The 27,030-nt window shown below is 37.1% G+C and overlaps 1 protein-coding gene across 1 annotated transcript in view; it reads right to left on the bottom strand.

The window, feature by feature from the left end:
* The window catches only part of LOC107287454 (ran-binding protein 17-like), a 78,559-nt gene that overhangs the window by 41,684 nt on the left and 9,845 nt on the right, over positions 1–27,030 (bottom strand). The window contains exons 4-6 of the mRNA XM_015815974.1: positions 16,701–16,789; positions 12,753–12,860; positions 8,287–8,369 (exon numbers count right to left, since the gene is read on the bottom strand). Of these exons, the coding sequence (XP_015671460.1) occupies positions 8,287–8,369; positions 12,753–12,860; positions 16,701–16,789 (280 nt within the window). The remainder of the gene's footprint in view (positions 1–8,286; positions 8,370–12,752; positions 12,861–16,700; positions 16,790–27,030) is intronic.

Here is a 27,030-nt window from a genome sequence, read left to right as displayed (position 1 = left end):
TTGTTAAAACAAAGTACTCTTCAACGTACAAGGTTAATTTTTCATTTAAATGTTTAGCATAGAGTTTTCCCAGGATTGAGAGCAAGCTAACAGAGTATTCAATTTTTCCCCTTCTTATATGGGGGAACTATTATAATCCCATTCCAGCCTGAGAGGATTAGATCAGAACTATCTGCAATAGAATATATGTAGCTAATATAAGCAGTGCAAGGTGATGATATTAACCAGTTGGGCAATTAAATGTCTGCAACCAAATAACCAAGACACATCTTTGGCTGGGAGCCTTAGGAGGCTTTACTTTTTAAACAAAGTCAACAAATCTTTTTCCAGACATAGGTTCCAACTGTTTGTTTTATTTATATGCCGCCAATTCCAGAAGGTTCTAAGTAGCTAATAATGTCATCATTAAAATAGTCACAAAATACATAGTATAACTCAGGGGTGTCAAACTCAATTTCACTGAGGGCCACATCAGCACTGCGGTTGCCCTGGGAGGGCCGGGTGGGTGTGGCCAGAGTGGGTGCAGCCTACTGGGTGGGCGTGGATGGAGTGGGTGTGGCCTACTGGGTGGGCGTGGCCAGTTCTACACCATTCGTGTCAAGGGTGCCTATGGGGACCTGGGCAGGAGTGGGACAGATCTGAGGGTCTCTGCCAGAAGGGGGTGGGACCAGGGCAAGTGCCAAGGCATGGTCCACCAGGGCAAGTGCCAAGATGGCCACTACAAAATTGTACATTGGCTCCCGGCTGGCCTGGGCCAGAGCCAAGGCAGTGGGGGCCATTCCCTCACTGTTTCCAGGATGGCTTCGCGGGCCACATGAAACCACTTCGCGGTCCGCATCCGGCCCCCGGGCCTTGTGTTTGACATGTCTGGTATAACTGATCAAAATAAAATCAAACCAGCTAAATACTGTAATAATGTGCTCACAACTACACCATCAACCAACACATTCTTTCGTCCTATATTAAGTAGAATAAGTGTGTTCTAGAGCAGGCGCCCCAATCTCCAGTCCGTGGAGCGGCACCAGGCCACAGCAAGCCAGAAACAGGGCCACGCAAACAAGCAAAACCCCATCCATGGGATGCAGGCAGCACGCGAAACCATGCCCCCTCTGGTCCGTGGAAAAATCTCTCTCCACAGAACTGATCCCCAGTGCCGAAAAGGTTGGGGGCCGCTGTTCTAGAGCCCAGGAATTGTACAATTTAAAAAAGCCTGCTCTGGGACAACAATCTCAAAAGGATGGAACCTGGAAAGAGTTACTATTTGACCTGGGACCAGGAAGATAAATATAGGAGAATATAGTAGTGTATCTGGCTTCCCCCACTGACTTTGCTTATTGGACGCCAGTTGGGAAGGTTGCAAATGGAGGTTACATGACTATAGGATGCAGTAATTGTCATAAACATATGTCCAAATTTTGATCATGCGATTGTGGGAATGCTGCAATGGTCACAAATGTGAGGACCAGTTGTAAGGGGAAAACAATGGTTACTTAAAATTAAAACTAAAGCTCCACTGTGTTCTGTGTGCTCTAATCTTTACACACCACACTTAACCTAGTAAACTGCTAACAAAGTTAAATGGCCATACCCACTGGCACCACACAATCATGCTAACTGAATCAAGAGCTGTCACTTTCAGAATCCCCCATCTAGAACCTCCTAGAGACCCATAAATCTTTGTAACAGGACAGTATTGGCAGATTTCATTATATTACTGGCCCCTCCATACTGTTCACCCAGGTGACAGGCATGACTTGAGTATTTCAGCCAATCACTCTTTAGGAGATATATTCTGTAGGATGGACTTAGCAATTAGTTCTGTCAGGGAGACAGTTACTTTTTTAAACCACTGTATTTCTCCAGTTCTTTTTCTAGTAGGATAGAGGGTGAAGACTGGAAATTGCCTCAGTTGACTGGATTTTGTCATTCACATGATGTAGTTGACTGAATGCTGCAGCTGCCACAAACAGCTGTAATACCTTGGGGATGAACTTTCCAGTAGCTTTCTCGCAATTGTAGCAATTATTTGTTGTTGTGAACTAGAGAGTATTTTTAACAGCTAATGTTTCCGGACATATGGCAGAATTTAGCATAGTATTATTTAGTAGAAAGAAAGAATTTAGAAAGAGTTATGCTATTATGGATTGTATAAACACTGATAAAAATTATTTAAGTGCCAGAAGCAAGTTATTATTAAGATCAAATTCTTACGATTGAACTATCTTTAAAAAACAGAGGGAAATAGGTGGCCTGTATGCTTTTAAAATATGTAACACTATTGCTTACTACTGTAAAATCTGCCAGCATCTATATATCTGCAAAATGTCACTACCATTGCTATGAATACTCTAAATAGAACAAGCAATGGATATAAAGTATGTTCCATTATTGAAAATGAGCAATTGATTAAAAATTAATAATACTTATTAGACAGCAACAAATAACTTTTTCTTTAAAAAGATACATGATATTAAGCCAGAAGAGTAGAATGGATTACAAAACTACGTTTCACACAATAGATGTTCTAGAAGTAATTTAAAGCTCATTAGAAATAATGTCCCTGGCTGCTGGAAAAGTGGTAAAATGTAATCCTCATCCAAGTGTTACCTGGTCTATGAGAACAGGAAATTGTTCTGTGCTACTGTGGCTAACCTTGAGGCCCGACCCTGAACACTAACTGCTAGAACAGCTGAAAGCTGCAACAAAATTAAAAACTTACATCAAAGTATATCACGACAGAATGTAGATAAATAAAATACAGCATATTGAAAATATTATTTTTCTGTCAGTCTTCCAAAACCGCGAGGTGGAAGAATTAAAAAAACAAAACCTAGAGCAGTGCAGTTTATTAGGCTCTAGAACAAATCTTTTTCACCCTGTTTTGCCAATATCAGTTGTATTTGCTCCATTTAGATACACCTGATAAAGCCTAATTACTTCCAGGTTGTTCAGATCCAGGCTAGCAAGGATTATAGGAGTTAAAATTTCAAGCATCAGGGAGTTGTTAGTGGGATTGAGAATGGAACAGTCTCAATAGGCCTTCTAGGATGTAACCAATAATTTCAAAGGTCATAGGGTTTCTATCAATGCTTCAGAAAAAAAACAGCACAATTTTAGATTGTGATACATACAGTATATCTGAAAATGTAAGGAGGACATTTTTGCCTCTTCAAATAACCAGAATTGAGAAAAAAATATTTCTGAACTGCTGGAGAATCTTGAATAATAGGACAGATTCACAATCTTTAATGGGCTTCCTGCCCCAGCTCCCAAACAAAATACACAAAGAAGTACTCATTTTCACCACAGATATAAATGTGTAGAAGGGTAGCCAATGCCAACTTGCAGTTTTTTTTATTTGAAGTTCAGACTTTGTCAATCTACATTCTTTTATCTTTATGAAATCAACCTGTTTTTTCCCCCTAAAGATCTAGGCCCGTGGTGGAGAACCTATGGCACGCGTGCCACAGGTGGCACGCAGAGCCCTCTCTGTGGGCACGCGCGCCGTTGCCTCAGTCCTAGGCCTTCAGCTAGATTTTATAAAACCTTTTCGCTTTAGGCCTCCACCGCCGTGTGCAAAAAAAAAAAAAAAAGGTTCAATCAATCAATCAATTTCAACTTCTTGCGGGAAAAAAAAAGATCTCGCAAAGTTGGAATTGATTGATTGAACATTTTAGTCCCACCCAGTCTGCTGTTATCACCGAAGCCATGCCCACCCGGCACTTGACAATACATAAGTGGGTTTTGGGTTGTAGTTTGGGCACTCGGTCTCTAAAATGTTCACCATCACTGATCTAGGCTGACCATTGTTGTATCATTTTTTGTTCAACATAGGGAAAGATGCCCCAGTACACCATAAAAAAGAAATTCACCTTACTCTCCTTGGAGATAGTATTATGCACAGAAATGTGTGCAACTGTCCACTACACAGACAGAAATCTGTCACAGCACTGTACTGCAATATATTTCGGCTTTATAAGTTACTCATCTAGTGATAACCTCTGATTTGAACCACTATAATGCATTGTATGTTGATCTGATATGAGCCATAGTGACGCAGTGGTTAGAATGCAATAATCCAGGCTAACTCAGTTCAAATTGCCAGGAGTTCAATTCCTTCGATTCTCATTGGCTCAAGGTTGACTCAGACTTCCATCCTTCCAAGGTCGGTAAAATGAGGACTCAGATTGTTGGGGGGCAATGTGCTGACTCTGTAAACTGCTTAGAGAGTACTATAAAGCACTGTGAAGCGGTATATAAGTCTAAGTGCTATTGCTATCTGCCTGTCTCTGAAAACAGAAGAAACTTCTGTTACGTCTCAGCAGGGCAGCTAGCCTGCTAAATGGGACTGGTTAACAAGGTTACAAGATTTTTCACTTGATGTTTTTCCCAGAGCTTTAACATGAGACAAAAGGGGTTGTATTGTGGCCTATAAGAATAGTGTTTCACAAAGGACTAAATATGAGGCCCTGTTTATGTAGTCAGGCTCAAGGACCAATTAGGCATGCTATTGTTGTGCAGTATTTAAGACAGTGGCACCTCTGTCTAAGTTGCTGAACCTCATACTGGCATGTGAATGGATTTACCCAGTGGGAAGGTTCTTGTAATGGTGCCTATTAAACTTCTCCATGAAAAATGAGAAAGAGCACTGGCTTGTAACTCCATGGCTTTTGTTGTCTGTAAATAATGTACACAGTACGGGAAATAGACAGCATAACCTTAATCTCATAGTACAAAAAGACAAAAAAGGTTTAGCAGACAGGATGGCAGAGCTAAAGGGATGGTTTTAAAATAGGAGTTGAAGGGCACATTTTTGAAATAAAGGGAACCTAAGAAATAGAAATAGAGGTAGAACTACACCGTATTTGAAAAGACTTCATATTAACTCTGAAATCTAAATTAATGAACTTGTATTTACTGATTAACTGAAATTTGGGTGAAAAGTAAGGGGACAATACTATCCCTATCCAACAGAGAAGGCTTAAACAACGAAGTGGAGAAAGCTTGGAAGGAAAATTAGCATGTAAGTGCTGGAATTATTATTACAGAACTAAATGTAGTGGACTTCAACAAAGTGGATTGAAAAAAATTCAGAGAAATCTGTAGGATCCTACAATCCTGCAGTGAATGGATGTTAATGGATAGAAAAGTTCAAAATGAGTGGTAATTCCTAAAAAAGAAGACAATAATAACACAACTGCAACAACCTGGAGCAGGGGCAGGAGAGGAAAACAACAGAAGCAGTCAATATACTGTAGCTGCACATAAAAAACAATATAAACCTGAACACAGAGGAAAAAAAGCTGAATTTCTAATTTGAATCAATCTTCTCTACAAGAATATATATTTCACCTAATAAGTAGGAAAAAAAGGATAAATGGACAGAGTTGGACCTTGAGACTGATTGAACACTGCCAGGAAACAGGACATATACTGCATCCTAAGATATCAAGGAAAATAATAGATGTTTGAACAAAAACACATATTCTTTCCTTGGGAGCTCCTGGAGATTAAATGAACTGTGAGATGACCAAAGGACAAATACTGCCTCTGTCATTAAAGAAAAGGGAAAGATGGATTCAGCTACAAGCCAGTTAATCTGATATCAGTATCTGGATACTATAGTGAATCACAAAGTGATCTAAGCACGTTGAAATACTGTTGCAAAATACCAGATTAACATGAATTAGTCAAGAACAAGTTTTTCCAGACTAATGTTATCTCCTTTTTTGATTGGTTAACTTCTTTAATAGATTATACTATATATAATCTGCAAATGTAATATACCCTTGATATAGCACAACAACTGATAAACTAGTACATAACATTCTACTTAGCAAGCTGGTTAATAGGGGATGGAGGCATGGCTATTAACAGATATGTTGCCATCTTGAAACACATATTCAAAAAGTGTTCATCAACAGTTTCTCAATAAACTGAAAGTGGAGAGCAGGCATGGATTTCTATTGTAGATCCTGTAGTTTTCAATAGTCTCAGCAATGACTTGGAAAAGAAAGTGAAGGAAATGTGTATTAAATTTGTAGGATTGTTAATGCTCTTAAAGATAGAAATAAAGTTCAAAACTAATTGATTGTAGAAATGAGTTAAAGTAACAGAATGAAATTTATCGAACAAATGCAAAATTCTTCAAAGCAAAAATCAAATGCTCAGATATGAAATGAAGAATACATGATGTGACAATATCTGGGAAAATATCCTCAATTAGCAGTTGATTACAAACCGAGCATGAGTTAGCAATGTGATATGGCTGCAAAAAACCAGCAAATGAACTTGCATCAATAGTAACACAGGAGAATACATTTGCAGTATATCCTGTACTGATTAGATCCCACTTTGAATACTGAGTCCAGTTCTCGGCACAACACATTTTAAGAAGGATTCAAATAAGCTAGACTTATTCAGAAAAGGTCAATTAGGATCATTATGGGATTAGAAGCTCAGTTTCATAAAGAGGAAGCAGGAATCTTTAGCCTTGAAAAGAGATAAATGAAGGAGGATATGGTAGCATTCTGGATTTATATCACATGAAAAATGATCAGTACTTGTTCTTGACCACTCATAATGGATTTTAGTTGGGGGAAGACAGATTTTAATTGAATGTTTATAAAAACAATTTACAGTATTCAATGATGGTAGATTTCTCTTCACTGGACATGTTAAAGCAGAAGTTAGAGAGCCAACTGTTAATGATGTTTCAAAATTCTTGCACTGAGCAGGAAGATTGGACTCAGTGGCCTAAATCAGGGCTTTTCAACCAGTGGTACGGGTACCACCTGTGGTACATTGGCACCTGGCAGGTGGTACGCGACCATCCTAGAAAAGAAGTAGCAGGGGAGGGGAATGAGCTGAACCGGTGGCAGCACCGCACAAGCCTGAGCAAGAGACGGCTGCAGGGCTGTCAGGGCTCAGTGGAAGCACCAGGATCAGTGCCGCTTTCCAGCTGATTGGTGCTTCTTCGGGGCTGTCAGGGCTCAGCGGAAGCGCCAGGATCAGTGCCAGGCTCCAGCTGAAGCACCACCAATCAGCTGGAAGGTTGCAGCATCTCAAGGGTCTTGTGATTTACATTCAGATGCTTGGCAACTGATTCATATTTATGACGGTCACAGTGTCCCAGGGTCATGTGAAGTGACCAAAACCTGCTGCAAACACCCAGCAGACGGGGGGGAATAAAAACCAAACACCCCCACCCCACCCCCGCTGCCAATCCTCAACAGAAATGCTCACAACAATGAAAACCTCGGACAGGAGGAAGAGCGCTGCCGGGCGGGGGCAGGCAGGTGTCTTGCTCGGCTATGGCTTGGGGGGCACTTTTTTCAGTGCCATTGTAACTTTGAACAGTCACTAAGCGAACTGTTGTAAGTCGAGGACTACCTGTACTTTATCACTTTTTTCCTTTTTTTTGTCATCAAGTTTTTGATACCTTGCTAGGCAACTGGTGGTACTCGGATATTGCCATATCCTAAAAGTGGTACAATGGGTGAAAAGGTTGAAAAGCCCTGGCCTAAATGAGCTCCTTCCAACTCTAAGATTCTTATTCTACAAATCTATGAAGTAGATCTACACCTTATCTGAACTATTACTGTATTTCCTAGAAATAATTACAGTAAATCTGCTAATTTTAATGTGCGTAGATTTGATGAAGTTAATTTTAATTTAAGAAGTCTTATGCCACAATTAATCTCTTAGCCTAACTTACATGAAACTACGTGCTTTCTTACAATAATTAATCTAAATGCAACTACCACAAAATATTTCAAGCTATTCTCATTCCTCATGCAACTTCTACCAATGTTTTTGGGTTCACGTGTAGGAGAAATATTCCTTTAAGATTCTTTTTTTCCCCCCAGAACTCTTCCTTTGAAATATCTCATTTTGTATTCTGCTGAAAGATGAAATAACATGGGAAAAAGAGGTTTTTGTTTCAACCTCCTTTCTAATTCTCCTCTCTCCTTAAATTATCCTTTTTCTTTTAATGTACGTACAAATGTGTATGTATGTAGAAAACTTTGCTATATTTCTGGGTGGCTTTCAAATTGATAAGTATAGCATCAATCAATCAACTGTAATGTTATAGAGAATAATGATTGCTCTTCAGGAATGCATTTCACCTTCTGCCCAAAGTGATCTGCTGTCCACTGACATCCTATACCATAAATTCTCACAACTGGATCCATGAATGCAAGTATTTTTTAAAAGTCAGGTCCTGTTTAATTAGAAGGAAGTGCTTTTTCTTATTAAGTGTACAAAAATATATATGTAACTCACCGTAAGTGCAAATCATCTTACTAGCTTCCCTGAAGAGGAGAATTCCATTAGGAGATGACACATCAAAATTTAAACGCTGAGATCTGAGGAAAAAAGTAGCAACATATCTTTATATAAACTGATGAAACAAGCACTTAGAATGTGTATCAATAGTAATTCAACTCCTGAATTATGAGAGCTATATAACCAAAATGGAGCTATTTAGATTTCAACAAGCTTGGTGAGGTTGTATGGTTAGCAGAAGCAGAGAAAATAATCCTAAACAGAAAAAAGTATGACAAAAATAACCAGTGAGGCATCATAGAAGCAAAATAATAGGTATGTTTTGAGTTAAACTTGATTGTATGGACAAATGCTTGTCATTTCATCTAGCCTCATGTAGTAACAAGTAGCTCTTCCCAAAACATCCCAATAATTTCTTTGATACTCTCTATCCAGCTTATCTATTGTCTTGTCTTTTAAGCTTTTCTTTATCTTGCCTAGCATAATCATTTTTCCAGTCAATCATTTACTCACAACACATGGACAAAGCATGCAATTTGTGTATTATGTGAAGGAAATGATTGGGATGGGAAAGGGAGGGGAAGGAAGAGGACAAGAGAATGGGGCATCTAGAAACAAAGACAATTAGAATCAACAAAATACTTTCTATCTGTCTATGCATTATCTTGCTACTATGGATTTAGCTCTTTAAATGTCTTGAAAAGTTCACCAAAGCACTAATTAATGTCCTCACGCTATAATAAATCTCCATCATGTCTCTCTGATCTTTTTTTAATAGATTATTAGAATAAATAAGAATAATCCTGAATCTAAGCTTTTTGCCCGTTCTCTAAAAATGCACTTCAAATCTTTCAAAAACATGTAATCATATGTATTACATTGAGTATAAAGTATCATAATTTATATACAAAAGCAAGCAGTATGATTTAGACATAAAAATACAGCTGCTCGAATGACAGTAATTTTCATTATTCTACAAATACCTATTCAAATTAAGCCTAAATCTAAGGTTTATTCATCATCCAAAGTAAGAATATTCAACATTTTTATCCTCAATATTAGCGTAACTGTTGGGCCCAACCACTCACAACTTCGATAGAATGTGCATCAAGCTGTTTATCTATAGATTCTCTGGGCAATCAAAACACTTTCTAATCAGAACTTTTGTAGGTGTGAAGGAATAAATGCATATGTTCCAGATTTTCTCTCAAATATATGTAACTGGAAACAAGACTAGTAGTCATGCTATTCTGTACTCGTTCACTGATGGGAATGAATGGGGGAATCATTACATCAATTCAATATAAATTGAATAAGTAAATGTTAAATAGTTTAATTAGCAAATATCACCCTTATGTCAGCATCATATAAATGTGATATTTTTTTAATACATTAAAAGTTACTTCATAGAGATGCAGTCTCCTTAATTATGTTTGAGGAAGTGTACAAGCTTCAAAAAGAGAGCCTCATAACCTCTAAGCCTAAATGTTGATCCTTCTTGAACTAAATCTGAGTCTGATTACTCAACCTTCATGTACCCAGAAAACCGTTACCAGCATACATTTGGACTCCAGGGAAGATACAGCTCCTTTAAGTCTAAAAATAAATATGTTTGAAGTGGGTGCTGACTGATGAAAATAAAGACAATATGAACTTCCCACAAGACAGGAAAAATGTTTCATATCAACCTTAATATATAAATTAGCTCCACAAGATTGATTGTGAAGCTTAGCAAGTAATACAGTTAGATTTCCTGCTTGGATATCATGGCAAAATGAATTAGAAACAATCGCCTTGACAAAGTGAGAAAAAGTTGTCTTTTATATACAATGCCATATATAGATAAGCAAACAAGCAAATAAAGATGTGGATCTCAAGGACTTACCACCTAGGAAAAAGTGACAAAATAAATAACATGAATGGGGACAGAACAGAGATAGTGATGAATAAAGAAAGATGATGTTGTTATTTAGGTACAGAGAACAGAAATAACACCATCTTCCTTTGGTGATGAAGCTTTGAAAGCATTCATGGAACAGATGAGTTCTGAATTGATTTGAAGGAAGTGAAGGAGCTGTGGCATTTTGGGAAATCAAAAGAAGAAGCATGTATAAGATTGCTTCAGGGAGCAGGACAGTTAAGGATAGTAGAGCTAGAGATATCAGGTGATGCCTCAAAATATACAAGTACAGAGATATGCGCAGGGGAGAGAAAGTACACAAGATTTTGAAGGAAGGATTAAAAGCTTGTTCAGGATCTGAGGATAAAGAAGAAACATATATAGGTGTCACACCATAAGCAATGAGAATGGCAAATGATATCAGGAGCAGAAACTCAAACTTTAAGAATATTACTCTTAAGACACAACTCAATATAAATAACTAAGCAAATATTTAACTATTATGGTTTCATTCTGGAATAGACCAGTCATAAAATAAAATTTTTATCCTGCCTTTATTTTTTTTATAAATAACTCAAGGCAGATAACATCCTAATGCTCCTTTGTTCTCCTATTTTCCCCACAACAACCCTGTGAGGTAGGCTGGGCGAAAAGAGAGAGACTAGCCCAAAGTCATTCAGCTGGCATTCATGGCTAAGATGGGTCAAGAATTCACCATCTCCTGGTTCTTAGGCCAGCACTTTAACCACACTAGACCAAACTAATGTTAATAATCAAAATTCATTTTCTAAGAAAGTAATTAAATTTAGACTGTTAGGTTTTTAAAAAGTATGTTGTAATGCAAATAGACTGGTTGCAAAAGAAACTATTAGGAAGAAATAAACTTGTTTCAAAGTCAAAGTAGGCAGTGCCTACTGTCCGTGTGTTGTGTTCTCTTGCTACCGTATTTCAGACATTTCCTAAATGAAAAAATGCAACAAAATGTCTTATTGTTTTAGATGGACAAATTAGAGAAATGTTCTTAAAATTCCAGAAATTCTGAATTTCTTAACAGAGGCTAGGATTTTGTGACGCATAAGGAATGCTTTATAATACTTTCTATTCTACAAAGTACAAAAGAGTAACATCTGGCAGATATAAATAATGGAAGCAACTCCATTTTATCATATTGCACAATTTAATGCTCTGTAACATTTTTCCACCATGTCAAAGTGTATTGTACTATGCATTTTAACCTGTAAAACTTAATGCTGTACACAACTCAAGAAAAAGCAAACCCATCCCCAATGATGATGTCTAATGGGAACAATATAGACTTTCTGAATACCAATAGGTAAATTAATATAATGAATATGCAAAGTATTTCAATGAGCTTTCCTTCCTTTGGAGACTTAATCTAATACCTCTTTGTCTTGTTTAGAATTGCTTGGATTTGTAAAGGTTTCTCTTGTACCTTTTTCCTTTAAAGCTATATTATTATTATAAAACCTCCGTTTAAAAGCCTGTTTAGAGAGGCTTAATATAGGTCAATGTTAAAATCACCCAAAATTAAAGTCATCCAATCACCTGGTATTCATTTAAGATGTGTCATATATAAAACATATTCACTGAATGTTTAGACTGAGTTGACTTAGAATACTGAAAAACTGTTTTCAATTTTGACTATGATTGCTCATCTGTTTGTGACAATTAGTTCAACCATTTAAATGTAGAACTTTCTCCTTTAAAAAAAAAATCAAATATATTTGGAAATACACATTTAGTTTACAACAATATTTTGAGTGCAAATTCAGTTATTCTAAATGGTGCCCTCTCAGCCTAACCATTATGTGACACATTAAAAAGTGTAGGACGATAATTGAAAAGTTCTATTATTCAAGTTCAAAGAAGGAAAAATGACTGTTACTCACACGAAGGTAGGATAACTGTGGCCAATATTTCTGTAGGAATTATGCAGTAAATTGTCCATTGTTTTCTAATAATGGAATACTTTCTCAGAACTAAAGTAGACTAGGCTCCCTTTCTTAAAGGGTGTATCCATTGTGTGTGGATGTCTATCAAGGAAATCAGGCAATCATGATTGGCTTTCTATACCAAATCACTCTATATCAGTGTTTCTCAACCTTGGCAATTTTAAGATGGACGGACATCAGCTCTCAGAATTCCCTGGTCAGCCAGAATCCCCCAGCCAGTATTCTATATTCATGGTAGTCAAGAGAAAGCATTATTTGCAAGGAGACCAACAAGGTAATTTATCTCCACCATTTTGTTGCAGTGAGTTAGAACAGAAAAAAAATCAGAAAAATACAGATAAAATCACAGATCTGATTTAAATTTCTTCAAACTTAATCTGAATGAATTTGCATAGGACTGTGCTACATTAAGTAGCTTAAAAGGTCTATGAATATATAGCTGTAAGTGCAGCTTTTCAACATTAGTTTGATTGTACAAAATCTCCACAAATATGGTTTCTAGTAATACAAAATTTTATTTTGAGGCAAATCCTGCAGTTGATGACGTAGGTGAGAGAACTATCAAGCCAATGAAATGGGAACAACTGTACCTGTTTTGCATCATCTCAGCCATAAGCTTCAAGATTGGAGTTGTACATGCTGGTTCACGATACCACAGTTCAACAGCTGTTTGAAGAATGGGCAGATATGATGGGTAGCTTTTATAAGTTATGTTAAAGATTCAAAATAAATGACGTGCATCATGTACAACTTAAAAGCTTATTAAAAACATGGTTAAAATTGCGGTCTTTTCTTTAGTTTTTGTAACTTTTTACTAAAGCAAAGCCAAAATACTAATAATATAAAGACCTAATATACACTGAAAGACCTTTAGTTGCATATCCATTAAATTCTTACAGTAAAATATTCAGTTTTACTTTAATTTTTTTTTAAAAATTTGCTCTTGGATCTGAAAGTTACATGTTATTCATAGAGTCTAACTAACTTTCACCAAAGTACACCGTCCCATCATGTCATCAAGTTTTATGAAGAAAATTTAAGAGAAAAATACTTTCTACACCCTTGCATCATATGACAGAAGTCTACAAAAGAAATGTTCCTATAACTGTTAATGTTAAAACCATCAGCATACTGCTTGCCATTCACAACCAATCAATGCTAAAGATCGTTCCTTTGATACAGGAACCAGAGGGCTCTCTCAGTAAACACGGCCAATGGCATATTTAGAAACACTGAGAGGAGCAAAGAATTCAGATCATGGGAAATATCATCCTGCTCTATTCTACCTTGGTCAGGCCTCACTTGGAGTATTGCGTTCAGTTCTGCACACCTCAGCTGAAAAAAGACATGGATAAACTGAAGCAAGAGCTAACAAGATGATGAAAGGATCGGAAACCAAGTCCTATGAGGAATGGTTAAAAGACCTAGGTAGGTTTAGCTTGAGAAGGTTGAGAATGGACATATTAGTTGTCCTCAAATATCTGAAAGGCTGTCATACTGCAGAGGGCTGGAGATTTGTTCCAGACAGCAAGACTAGAATTAATGGGATGGAATGTCAAAGATACAAATTAAACATTAAGAAGAACTACTTGACAGTAAGAACTATCGATTAGTGGAATAGAATACCACACAGAATGATTTCTTCCCTTTCACTGGAGGTTTCCAAATGGGGACTGGATAGTCATCTATTGGGGATGATATAGTGAATCCTGCATTATGCAGGGGTTGGACTGGATGACCTCTCAGGTACCTTCTAATTCTATGAAACAAAGTGAGGAACTGAACTCCAAGGGGAGCAGTCTTCTAACAAATTCTTGTGATGCAGCCTTGCACAGACAGAGAAGGGACGTTTGCAATTCCAGGAACAAAATGCACTCGATTTGTTTGAATCTCACATTGAATCAAGCATGTCTACAGAGCTTGGTTGAGTTTAAAAATCTATGGTTAAGCCAGGATTTAAAAACAACAATATAATGCCAAGCCACAATGTGTGGGTCCACACAGTACACTAAGCAAAAAACAAACTATGAGTTACCATTATGTGATCTACCTATTATTCTATAGCTCTCTGAAATACAGTAAAGCAGAATTTGCTCTGAAGTGACTACAGCAAAACCTGCATCTTACCTAAAGCTTCCTGAACATTTAGAAAGGCTATATAGTAATAGAAATAAAGAGAAAGAAGCTGTTTGAATGAAATATTTATGTTTTCATACGTGGAAAATTGTAGCGAGTAGTAGAAAAGAGTCAAGGGACTGACAGGTTATATTCTTCTACCGGTAATTAGAAGTAAGTTTTACCAATTCCACCGATTACAGTGCTTTTGTAAATGGATGTTTGAGCCTTATTCTGCTATGTTGGCTACGTGTTGCTTGAACTTTCAGAAATTAAGAAACTGAATTGTTTGTAGCAAAGCATTTAAATTTAACTAAAGCCTCAAAAGATGTACAACTTATTAAATGAAATATGGAACTATAAAACTATGGAAAAATATTTCAGTCACTGCATTATAATTTTTTAGGTTCTGAGGCACATATTTTTATTAAAAAAAAAATACTGCTTCTATATGTTTAGGCATGCTCTATACAGCCAATATACCCTATTGACTAACCAAGACAAATCAACTTCTGAACTGGAACCCCTGAGTCAGACAGTTTGACATATCAATATTTCAGGAGAAATGTATGACTTTCATATTTATATTTTTAATTCTTCATCCTTATTTTCCTTTTCATAGAGGAATACACCAAGCCGAATCTATAGCTTACTATCAGAAATGCCTTTAACATATTTTGAGATATTTTAATAAAGCTTTATGAGAGATCAAATTTGTTACAACTTTGTAACAGATTTTTTTTTATTATTACACATATTTGCTCTTCATCCTTTGCCCAGGGGGAGAAACTATAAATCTTTTCTCAACTGAATGAACACCATTTATCATATTCATTTTCTTGTCAATACAATTATGAAAAGCCTTTGGCCTTTTTCCAAGGAGTCTGATTTGTTATGGAAACCCAATTAGTATAAGCAAGCCTGCTACAAACAATTCCATTTTGCAGGATAACGTTAATGTTCTTCTTGCTCAGCTATATACTTCTAAACATTAAAAGAGAACATCTCCATATATATAATGATTCCCAGGTCAAAGATCAACTAAGAAATATTATGGATTCTACTCATTTTTGCCATCTAGTGGACAAAAATCACATTCAAAGCTGTTTATCCAAACTGAAAATTCAAAGGAGATCAAGTGTTTCTAAGAGTGTTTTAGTTTCTTATAAACATTTATTCAACTGAGGTAGCTTATAGAAAGAAAGCCGTTTAGCAGAACAGCTGGAGACTTGTGCATCTTTTACTGTTTTGTATTAATTTTGCTGTAAAATAATTGCTCTATATTATTTTAATTTTTGTTTATATATTTGTTTTTAAAATTTAGCTTTTGTAATAGCTTTAAAATATCTTAGTAGTAAGAAAGGAGACCTTATTTTAAAGAGTTTTTATACAAGTTAGAATGAAAATCAAATATTGTTTGAGGTGATTTCAAACAAAGTCAAAATGGAACACTGCCCTGTCTAAACTACTCTTTGAAGTTCTCAGTAAATGTGAGGTCCAACTGGATGAACCCTAACACAAGCTCTGTTGATTTCATTAAGGGAGACCAATTAGAAGATTCTGAGGAGATATATGGCTACTTTTTTCTTGAAAATCATATGCACTAACTCAGGGGTCCCCAATCCCCGGTCCGTGGACCAGTACCGGGCCGCAGCATGCCAGCAACCAATCCGCACAAACAAGCAAAGCCTTATCTGTGAGATGCAGGCAGCACACAAAACCACGCACCCTCCGGTCCGCGGAAAAACCTCTCTCCATGGAACCGGTCCCTGGTGCTCAAAAGGTTGGGGACCTCTGCACTAACTAACATTAGTAATCAAGTTACACAAATTGTTACTTTTGGCTCTTAAATAGAAAAGCGATAATCCAATCACAAGTAATAATCCATTGATAGGATATAAATCAATTTTTGCCTTCTATTAAAATAAAACAGAGAACACAATCAAAATCTGAAAGTTTTGCTAGCCTAAATCATTTACGATGTAATATGAGACGGCATAGCATCAAATGAAATGAAATCAATGCATCTAAATATGATTCCTGCAATAAGTATAGGAAAATTAAGTGTACAACGGGATAACTTATACATACTTTTAACTAAGCAGAGACATATCACATCGTAAATTAAAGGGCTATAGAATTATTAAAGCGCTGCAGGGTTTCAAAAGGGCAGGAGAACATTTAGGGATTAAGTGTGGTGCAACCCCCCACCCAAAAAAAGTGACCTTTTTGTGGTCTCTCTCCAAATGTTGCCTTCCCAGTTAATGGCATGAGTGCAACTGTACTGTAATTTTAGCTGATTACATATTAGTTCGTTTAGCTTTGTTTCCTCTTCCCCACTGTGCCATGCTATTAAACGAATGCAAAGGACGTGGTATCCCTCTGTGCACAGAACTGGTATTGTCATAGTGTAATAAGGATACATCCAGTCAAACAGCATGGTGTAGCTGGTCTTTGTGTTCAGAGCAAAGGCAATCCCTCGAAGATCTCTTGCCAGTCCGATCAACATACGCTGTCAGTGGGAAAGAAACACAGTAATTGATTTTCACGTTAGCACTGAGCAGATGGAGTAATGATCAACCAGTAATGAGCACAATATTTGATTTTAATTCATTAGTGTAAATGTCTTTTTCCCCTCTAAAGAATGCTAGAGCTTAAGTCTCCCTCTTAAATGTTAATATTCATCAAATGTTTACAAATATGTAATAAAGGCTCCCACAGAATAATGTAACTGAGTTTAAATATCAGATATAAAATCATGTAATAGTTTAAAGCTGGAAATGTACATTTATTAAAATGTATGGCATTTCCCCCTCCTTGTTAAATTGGGGTTTTTTTTATAGATGAAACTTTTCTAACTTGATCATCACTCAAAATAATTTGAAGAAAATGCATTAGTTCATTTTATGTTTCAACTAAAAGTAGTTGATGAGCAGGAAACATGAATAAATTTCCATAAATATTACTGAGTATATTCAACACATTAATAATAAATGCACTGAAAATATTAGTTTAAAATGTTTCAGATTTTAAATGTTGACTGTTGTTATTGAAGAGATGCTGAAACCATTTAGCAGATATTTCCTAAAAATCATACATAGAGTTCAAGGTTCATGGGTATCTCCTTTCTTGAAGATGTTTTAAATAACCAGTTAAGATATCAGAACTGGCTGTTTAATTTCAGAAACCTCAAAAGAAAAGAATGACAATTGGTATTATGATCAGTATATGGGTAGGTTTACTACCATACTAACTTTTCTGTACATAGGAATTATTTGAATGTAAATCTTATATTTTTTTTTGTAAGATATGCAAAATTTGCTTGTAGTACTGTTATTACAGTAAGCCCAAAGTAGTTTTTAATCATAGGTCACTCTTAATAAAAAAAATATTATATTAGATCACCTTTCTGGGTTCATGTAACTTCTCCAGCACAGTTAATTCATGATAAGAGCATAGGAAAATCTATCTAGATTAATACTTAAGTAATATATCATGTAAAATGTGAAAAACCCATTTCAACTCAATATACACAATTCAGTCCAAATAGTTACCCTGATTTTGTTTTTAAAGTTACAAAAGAAAACGTTTTCTCCATTCCAGAACTTGCCAATGATATAATTAAACCATAATTCTGAATGGGCAAAAAGAGAAATTGGAGGGACACCGCCAAATGTCACAGTAACATCAACTATCAAAAGAAGAAAGGTGACCAGATAAGGTGTTCTGGTCAATATAGTGAACTACTCTACATCAAAATGAGCTCTCCTGGAGCTTTGTAAGATTAGATTACATGGAGCTTAATTCTCAAGGATAAAACTGTTGTGCGATATACAGGTGTACGTCTGTCACACTCTGCATTTAATCATGGCTTCTTGCTGGCTATTCAACATACAGACACCCAAAAAACCACTTTGTTTTCATTAACATGATTATGAGGAAGTTACGAGTAGGACAGATAGCTTAGTTTCTCATAGGAAAATGTTCCCATAAGAGAAAGAGGAATATTAAGAACATCAGAAAGAACTCTGAGAAGGACTGGAAGGAGAAGTTTGATAGAGGGGTTATAAATGGCTGGCAGGACCTAAAATGGATCTAGGCAGTGTTACCTATTGAAGATTTGTTACTGTTATACAGTAATGTGGCTAGTTAACCCATATTGGACTGAGTTATAAGGTACTATTGAAGACTAATTGATACAAGGGCAACTCCAGAGTAGTTTGCTGAAGAAAATTGTTGGGCGAGAAGACGACTCACTGAAGATAAAGAGGAAGCATCATAGGCGTTCACGGGATTCAGCCCTTTTGAGCTACTGAATGAGAGAAAAGGGAATGGGTTGTTAGACACAGGGAAGGAAAGCTGACTAATGTCAAAGATGCAATCTTGTTTGTCCTTCACAGATGTTCCTCCTGGGATTGAACATGACAGAATATGAAGACGTTCTGCTAGCCAGAAATGAGAGAGAAAACCTATACTAGTCTGAGTGACAAAGATTGCTGCCAGTATATTCAGCTCTCCTTTATTTCTGAGGAGAAACTTAGAAATAGCCATATAAAGTTATGCTAATTCAAGAAAACAGTTTGAAAACATATGGAATGAGAGCAAGCTTAGGTTGCAATCTTCAGTACAGGAAAAATAAATAAATCTGCAGCCAGGAGCATGGACAGGGGAAGGAGGTTAATACAACCTTGTTTTGTTTAGCAGTATATAATTCTTGCTAGCTTTTTCTAAGAAATGTGGCAAAACTGAAAGGAGCTTGCTTATTTAGATACTATTTGATTTAATAAAACAGAAAAAAAAAATCAAAATAACTGCTTTTGCACTATGTCTTCCATTAAATCCCATGAATCCCCAGAAATCCCCAATGACAAGAACTGTAACAACTTTATTATCTGGCAAATCTCAGTATGTCAGTTTCAGTTTTTACTACATTTCCAATCATGAGGACAAAGATAATAGGGTTGACAATGAAACTTTCAAAGGCTACACAGCAGTGGAAAAATGCCTATTGATAAATAGCTCTCTGCTTTTTCCCAAACTTACAGAATTAGAAATTGCAATTCAGAAAAAGCAAATATATTTTCAGTCTGGAACTGAGACAACAATACAGCTGTGGAGCTCCTCAGTATGAAGGATTATCTCACTACTAACAGGTTTACCACTTTGGTTGTCAGTGAAGAGAGAAGAGGATTATTTTTATGCTAGTCTAGATTTGTTGGTTGGACTCCTGAAAATCAGGAGTGAAAGTAGGAATTGGAAAGAGACAGATGGGAGAAAGTGAAGAGGGCAATGAAGTTAATTTAGGAGTAAATCATCTACACTGAATTGGTTGTTTTAGAAGAAGGAGGATGAACAATTTGGTGCTGGTCCCTCTTTCTTATTAATTGAATAAATGGTCTAGATATTAATATATAGAACACTTATTCTATTCTCATGAACCAATGTATTTCAAAATGTAACCTACAACTCATATATAACTTCTCGAATTCCTTATGCCTTACAAAACTGACTGCATATTCCATCATACATGTACCACTGTATTATGTGCTCCTTTTATATATTTTTACTATTAACCATGTACTCTATGCCATAAGCTATATAAATAAAGCTAGGCCAGCTGTTTTAGGTTGTTATCAATGGATTTCAGGTCCATGTGTAATGGGTCTTATGCCTCCATGATCTTGTGAAGTAGTCATCTGACTTGGCATGCCCTCTTGTCTCCTTGACCAAAAGTGGGTTGGAGACTCTGGATGTGTAAAAAAACGTTTTCCTGAGAGCATCTAACTGCATAAATTTAATATCTCCAAGAAGACAATCTACATGGAACAAACCACCGTATAGCTTTTCTAGAGTCAGATTATACTACAGTTCTTTAGGACTATATTTATAAGGAGCCATCAACATAAGCCTTGTTTATGAAAACACTCCTTCAAAAAAAGGGAAACTACTGAATGTGCTACTTTAATATTCTCAAAAGCCTTAGGATAATACCCTGCCTGATTCCTGCTATTTGAGTGACAACACCTCAAAGAGCTTTTCTTCCAATGATTATCTTTATTTAAAAAATCCAGTCAAGGCCTATTCTTTCTAAAAGATCTTTCTGATCTTTTCCAAAATTCAAGTATATCAATGTGATATAATTCCAGAACAAAAGTCCCATTTTCCTTTAATTAGTTCCCAGTACTTGTGCCAACTTTCAACACTTTCTGTCTCTCTGAAGCCAAAGATTTCATAAGAACAAACAACTCAAGCATACATTTGGGCAAATCAACTGACATAGTTACTGAGAAAGAAGAACTTTTAATTCATATGAACTAGGGTTCATGAACTAAGGCCAAAGTCCATGAAATGGGAATCAAACTTTATGCTATAGTTCAAAGTAGAAAAATCTCAACCCCCACTTTACAGTAGTTGTCCTAGCCTCCAGGGACATAGACTAGGAAGATGTGCATAGAGATTATATGCTCTCCCTTCACAAGCAATATCTATCATCATCATCATGTCTATTAGAAAGCTTATGATCCACTTACAGGTGTGGATAGGCATGGCTGACCACACCTGATGATATTGTTTATGATCACAATATCTATCATATTACTCGTATGTACACTGAGAACTTTTGCACCAGAGACAAATTCCTTGTGTGTCATTTGGCCAATAAAGAATTCTATTCTATTCTATTCTATTCTATTCTATTCTATTCTATTCTATTCTATTCTATTCTATTCTATTCTATTCTACTCTACTCTACCATGATTAGACTTTCACTAGCTTAAAGCTATGAATTAATCCCTTCCATGTGAGAAACTCTTGACAATATTTGATACAGTATATGAGAAAAAGTGAAATCATATTCCAATGGATTATTTAGCTGTTTAAAACAGCAAATAAGATAAATATATGGAACACTGTTATCCAAAATTAAAATAATGAAAATAATCATAAAGATCAATTGAACTATGGCATTCTCACTATCCAGAAAGTCCTGCTTACTCTATATTGTAATAAAATTGCTGCATGAATATACAAATACTTGCGGAGAGCAAACAACATCCTAAAAGTAGGGATATAAATGTAGTTATTTACAGCAGCCAAAACTTATGTAAGGATCAATAACCCATTTATTAGCCTATGGCAGATTTTAAAAATGGCTCTAGGTCAGTGGTTCTCAACCTTTTTAATGCCGCGACCCCAACCGGTCGTAAGTCGAGGACTAAACCGGTCGTAAGTCGAGGACTACCCAGCCGGTCGTAAGTCGAGGACTTTCCCTGCCCGGGAGCGCCGCACATGTGTGGTTCCGCCCCCTGCGCCGGCCGAGGCGTAGCTGGCAAGCGGCAGAGACGGAGCAGGCCGACCACCAGCTGGCCCAGCCCAAGGGAGGTAAGGCACCCACCGGAAAAGGGAAAAAAAATGGCGGACAAAAAAATGGCGGACAGCCTTGCTTGGCGACCCCCGTGAAATGGTTGATCGACCCCAAATGGGGTCCCGACCCACAGGTTGAGAACCACTGCTCTAGGTTCATATAACTGAATTCACATAAAAGAATAGATTCAAGATGGCATTGCCTGAAAAAAAATGAAAATAGGTCTTTGTATTCACATTATCAGCTGGGTTTTCATGAAAGGTGATATAAAGAATGGAACAATAGAACCTGCATTCAGGTTCTGTATTTTATATCAGTAGTCCTCAACCATTCTGGCTCCACAGACCAGCAGCAACAGCGGAGTATGGTTTCGTGCATGCAACCGTCCTAGGTCCTATGCATGTGTAAATGAAGCTTCCTGCGCTCACCTGCCACTTGAATGGCCCAGTTCCCAACAGGCTACGCACTGGTCTGGGTCCGTGGACAAGAGGCTGGGGACCCCGTTTTAAATCCTGCCATCTTATGGGACTAGAAAGGGTGCCTCGTCTATGGTTACTCCTGGTTTTAGAACAATCTCTTCCACTCCCCACTCCCAATATATGACAGGCCCCAGACAGGTCTGCTCACTTTTAGGAAACAGAGCTGGCTTCCCCCCACACACACACAGGCATCCCCCCCCCAGTTGAGTGGAGTCCCCTTTTGGTTGTTTGTTGTTATGGCCTTGGTTGCCATTGTTATATTTTATATTTACGAATTGCACATGTTTTTAATTTTATGTGGGATTCATTTCAGTAGTATACCTTAGTAATCCAAAAAATATACTTCAAGTCTGAACATGGAAAAACATGCAAACACATTTTTTTAGTAACCAAACTTATGAACATTTTCATTTTCAAATTAAAGTTGCATGTTTTATAATTAACTGTAAAGAAAAAGAGAACTATTCTTAAAATTACTTTTCTGGGACTATGTAAAAAGTAATCTTTTGATTTTCAAAACTCTAGTTTCATGGCTTTAAAAGTTATTCCGAGATAGGGAAGGGGATATCAACAGAACAAGAAATTTCTGTATATAGCAACAGTCTACGTCAGTCTAACTTGCTAGCTGGACAAGATACCATTCAACACCCCAAAACAGGATTTTATAATGGAAACGTCTGATAGACTTTTAAGTATAGTAGTACTTCTGGGTGCAGCTATAATATTACCTTCATAATTCTGCTCTATAATAACAGCCAAGAAAAAGGTGAGGGGTCATAGTGCTTTGTCTTTAGAATTAAGATGGCTGTCTTCTTCATCCTTACAGCAGACTCTTAATTCTACAGACACGTCTTAATAACCTCTAAATAGTTCCAACAAAAGAGCCATGTCAGAGGAATGAGCAGGCCCCAAGGTGTTTCAACTGGAGTGTTTTCATCTGCCTTTATTGCACTATCCCTCTCCAGAATTAAGGCAATAACCTGTGATAAATTATTCAGGAACTGCTACAGGGATCAAAGCAAAATCATTCTGTTAAAGTGCTGTTTGCAACATTTGGCACTTAGTGTGAAAACTTTTAATGTGTGCAAGCTGAAATCAAGGATTTTAAATAATTCAACAGCTTTGAGTTTGGGTGAACCAGCTATAAATAGCATGATGCTATTTAACAACTCTTCTTCCTCAGACACATTGTTTTACTTGTTATTTCAAACTAATCACATCATAAATAATATCAGAATACACTGACATTAAATAGAGAAAGTCAGCATATTACTGAGCAGAATTTCCAGGTCCAATCTAGGGGATTAAGAGAATAGAGTTGAGGAAAATAGACTATCCTTTTGGAACATGAGTTTCCCATCCCAGCTAATGCTTTGACATGAAAATTGTCCCCATGTATTTTTTTTTAGCATCTTCTGGAAAACAAAACTGAACATATGCTTTATGAACCCTATTGCTAATTTCAGATGTAGTTCAAGAATGATAAGCTATCTTGCCTCAATTATATTTCAACTACACATTTCAGATGTATAAAAGCCAATTAGAAAACACTATTAGAAGCCACAAATTAAATGAATTTGGCAGTCACCGGCCATTTTCTAAATGATGTTTTAGCAATGTCACCTCCCTGCAAACAGGAATGCTAAACATTTTACTCATGAACAGAACAGATTATTTTTATTTTCATCCTTTACAAAACAGAGTACCTGAAAGCACTTTACACATATTATTTATTCATTAAGATCTAAACAAAAAAACAAACAAAAACACTCCTTTAACCTAATAAATTGTGCTTAAAAGATTTCAGTAGAAAAGTTGATTTTACGATAAAGCAACAAATCTAGTTCTTTAGCAGTGGCTTAGAGCATGGAGTTTGCCTTTATACAAATTAGACAGATGGTGCTTACAGTAGAATTTACTAAAGGTCTGTCACAACAAATGCAGCCAAGCTGCATATTTAATCACTGCAGAACCTTGTCTACCTGCAGCTGCCAACTGCTAATCCAATTTCCCTGATAAATGTGGCAAGAGACACGATCAGCAATAAAGAGCATCTAACTCCATTTTCCTGCAGGGCGTCTTTTGATGAACATTTAGGACGGAAGCAAGGAGTGCACTGTGTGGCCCGGCTTGTGGCAGCTGCATGCATTCTGAAGGCATAGTTCTCAGGTTACTCACTTAATTCTGCCACTATCATTATGTTGCTATTGATCTCAGTAGCTCTTGTCTACACAGCATTACTCTAGATGGAGCTGAATCAGGCAGTTATCATGCATCAAAGTTGCTCAAAAGCCTGGAGATTTCCCCTTAATTACTTGTGATTTTATTTGCAAATACCGTTAAAGTGTAATCAAAGCAATCACTTTCTAGGGTCATTAAGAACTTGCTAGTTTAGGGATGTAACACTGGAACTCCATTAAAAAACAACAACATCCCCAGTAAGAATGCTTCTGTGTCAAGTAAGACAGTACATGAGCGTTGTGTTTTCAATACCGATAAAGTCTGCAAGTGACAACAAATTGCAATCTTTCCTCGGGGTTATTTAAAACCCAAATCTTAATTTTAAATGACATTATAGATCAAATAATGAAATAGAGCACATATGATATATTTTTAAACGGCACATGTACACTGAGTAGGTGGGTTAATGGTCATTGTAGTCCAACATACATGAATAGCATTAGGTTTGGGAAGAACTATTCTAACTGGTCTACCAGTTCAAGAGTAAATTGGCAATGCACATTTTAGAATCAAAGATAAATAATGAGATGAACACTTTTCATATATTTTTCCCAAGAATCTGCTAATCAAATCACCAGTTTTATCATGATTTAACACATACTGATATTCTAATCATTTCTAGCCACATTCTTATAAGCCTTTCAAGAACTTGTAAGGGTTTGAGAGAGGGGATGCTTCTGCCAACTCTTCTGTTGTGGCTCCAACATAACTGGACAATTTCCATCCAGTTTCCAACCTTTCATTTATAAGAAAGTTTGTTCAGAAAGTGATTAGGCTACAATTCCATAGGGCTCTCAAGAAAGTGTATTATCTAGACTTTTCCAGTATGGATTCAGAACTGGCTATAACAGACAGCATTTGGTTGTACTTGTTGATGATTTATGGAGGGAACAAGATGAGGATTGTGCATCCAACCTGGACCTTCTCAATCTCTCAGTTGTTTTTGATATCACTGGTCATGGATTCTTCTGAGCCATGGAGTGGGGTTTGCAGCTGGAAGGCACAGTGTTACATATCTCTCCTGCCTTTATTATTATTTGCAGAGTGCCTCAGATTCCATCTCTCCCCACTTGTTTAACAAGTACATGAAACTGCTGGGAGAGGCCATCTGATAGCAGGGAGTGAAGTATAATTAGTATGTTGTAATAGTTGTATATCTTTGCTCCTGGACATCTAAGTGATGCTGTTGACAATACTTCTTAGTGCCTGGAGCCTGGATGGGGAAGAACAAGCTTGGGTTCAACTTTAGCAAGATTGAGTAACTGTGAGGTTTGAGGCGTCGTCTGAGAAATGGAAATTTTCTATCTTTGCTTTTGAAGGGGGAGGCACTCCTCAGGCCTGGTATGCAATCTGGGGGTCCTCATGGGCCTTGGATCCTGCTCCCAGGACAAGTGATAGCTGTGGCCATGGATTCTTTGCACAACTCTGTCTACTGCACCAATTGTGTATGTACCTGGACCAGGAGGCTTGCCTGTCATTACTCATACTGTAGTCACCTCTTGGCTGAATTACTGCAATGCTCTACATGATTGCCCTTGAAACCTTCTGGAAGCTGCAATTGGTCCAGAATGCAGCAGCACAGATAGTCATGGGTGCTTATCAGTACATCATTATAGTATCTCATTAATCTGCTATACTGGCTCCCAGTAGGCTTCAAGGTGCAATGAAAGGTGCTGGTCTGCATGGTGTAAGACTAGGTCCCTGTGGGGGTATCTTTTTCTGGTTGTTTCTGCCCATCCCACATACTCCAACAGAGTGGGCATGCTCCAGATATCTTCTGTAAAATAATGTCATCTGACAGAACTTAGGAAGCATCTCTTCTCTGTGATGGCGACTACCATTTTCATCTCCATCTGAACATTTGACTTGCTGCAACCTTGCTAACCTTCAGGAAGCTGTTGAAAACCTGGTTGTTCCCTCAGGCATAGGGTTAGAAGAGCATGGATAATGTTAGATGAAAAGAGCTCATCCAATGAACTGAAGATATGTTGTGTATTTGGTTGAATTTATAATAATAAATAAATAAATAAATAAATAAATAAATAATAAAAAGTTGGAAGGGACTTTGGAGGTCATCTAGTCCAACCCCCTGCTCAGGCAGGAAATCCTATACCATTTCAGACAAATGGCTGTCCAGTCTCTTCTTAAAAACTTCCAGTGTTGGAGCATTCACCACTTCTGGAGGCAGGTTGTTCCACTGGTTAATTGTTCTAACTATCAGGAAGTTTCTCCTTAGTTCTAGGTTGCTTCTCTCCTTGCTTAGTTTCCATCCGTTGCTTCTTGTCCTGCCTTCAGGCGCCTTGGAAAATAGCTTGACTCCGTCTTCTTTGTGGCAGCCCCTGAGATATTGGAATACTATCATGTCCCCCCTCGTCCTTCTCTTCATTAAACTAGACATACCCAATTCCATCAACCTTTCCTTATATGCTTTAGCCTAATCATCTTTGTTGCTCTTCTCTGTACTCTTTCTTGAGTCTCAGCATCTTTTTTACATCGTGGTGACCAAAACTGGATGCAGTATTCCAAGTGTGGCCTTACCAAGGCATTGTAAAGTGGTATTAATACTTCACGTGATCTTGATTCTATCCCTCTGTTAATGCAGCCCAGCACTGTGTTGGCCTTTTTGGCAGCTGCAGCACACTGCTGGCTCATATTTAAGTGATTGTCCAC

This window comes from Protobothrops mucrosquamatus, unplaced genomic scaffold (genome assembly GCF_001527695.2).
Source record: "Protobothrops mucrosquamatus isolate PMUCROS unplaced genomic scaffold, P.Mucros_1.0 scaffold391, whole genome shotgun sequence".
NCBI lineage: Eukaryota > Metazoa > Chordata > Lepidosauria > Squamata > Viperidae > Protobothrops > Protobothrops mucrosquamatus.
This window is presented reverse-complemented; position numbering and strand designations above follow the sequence as displayed.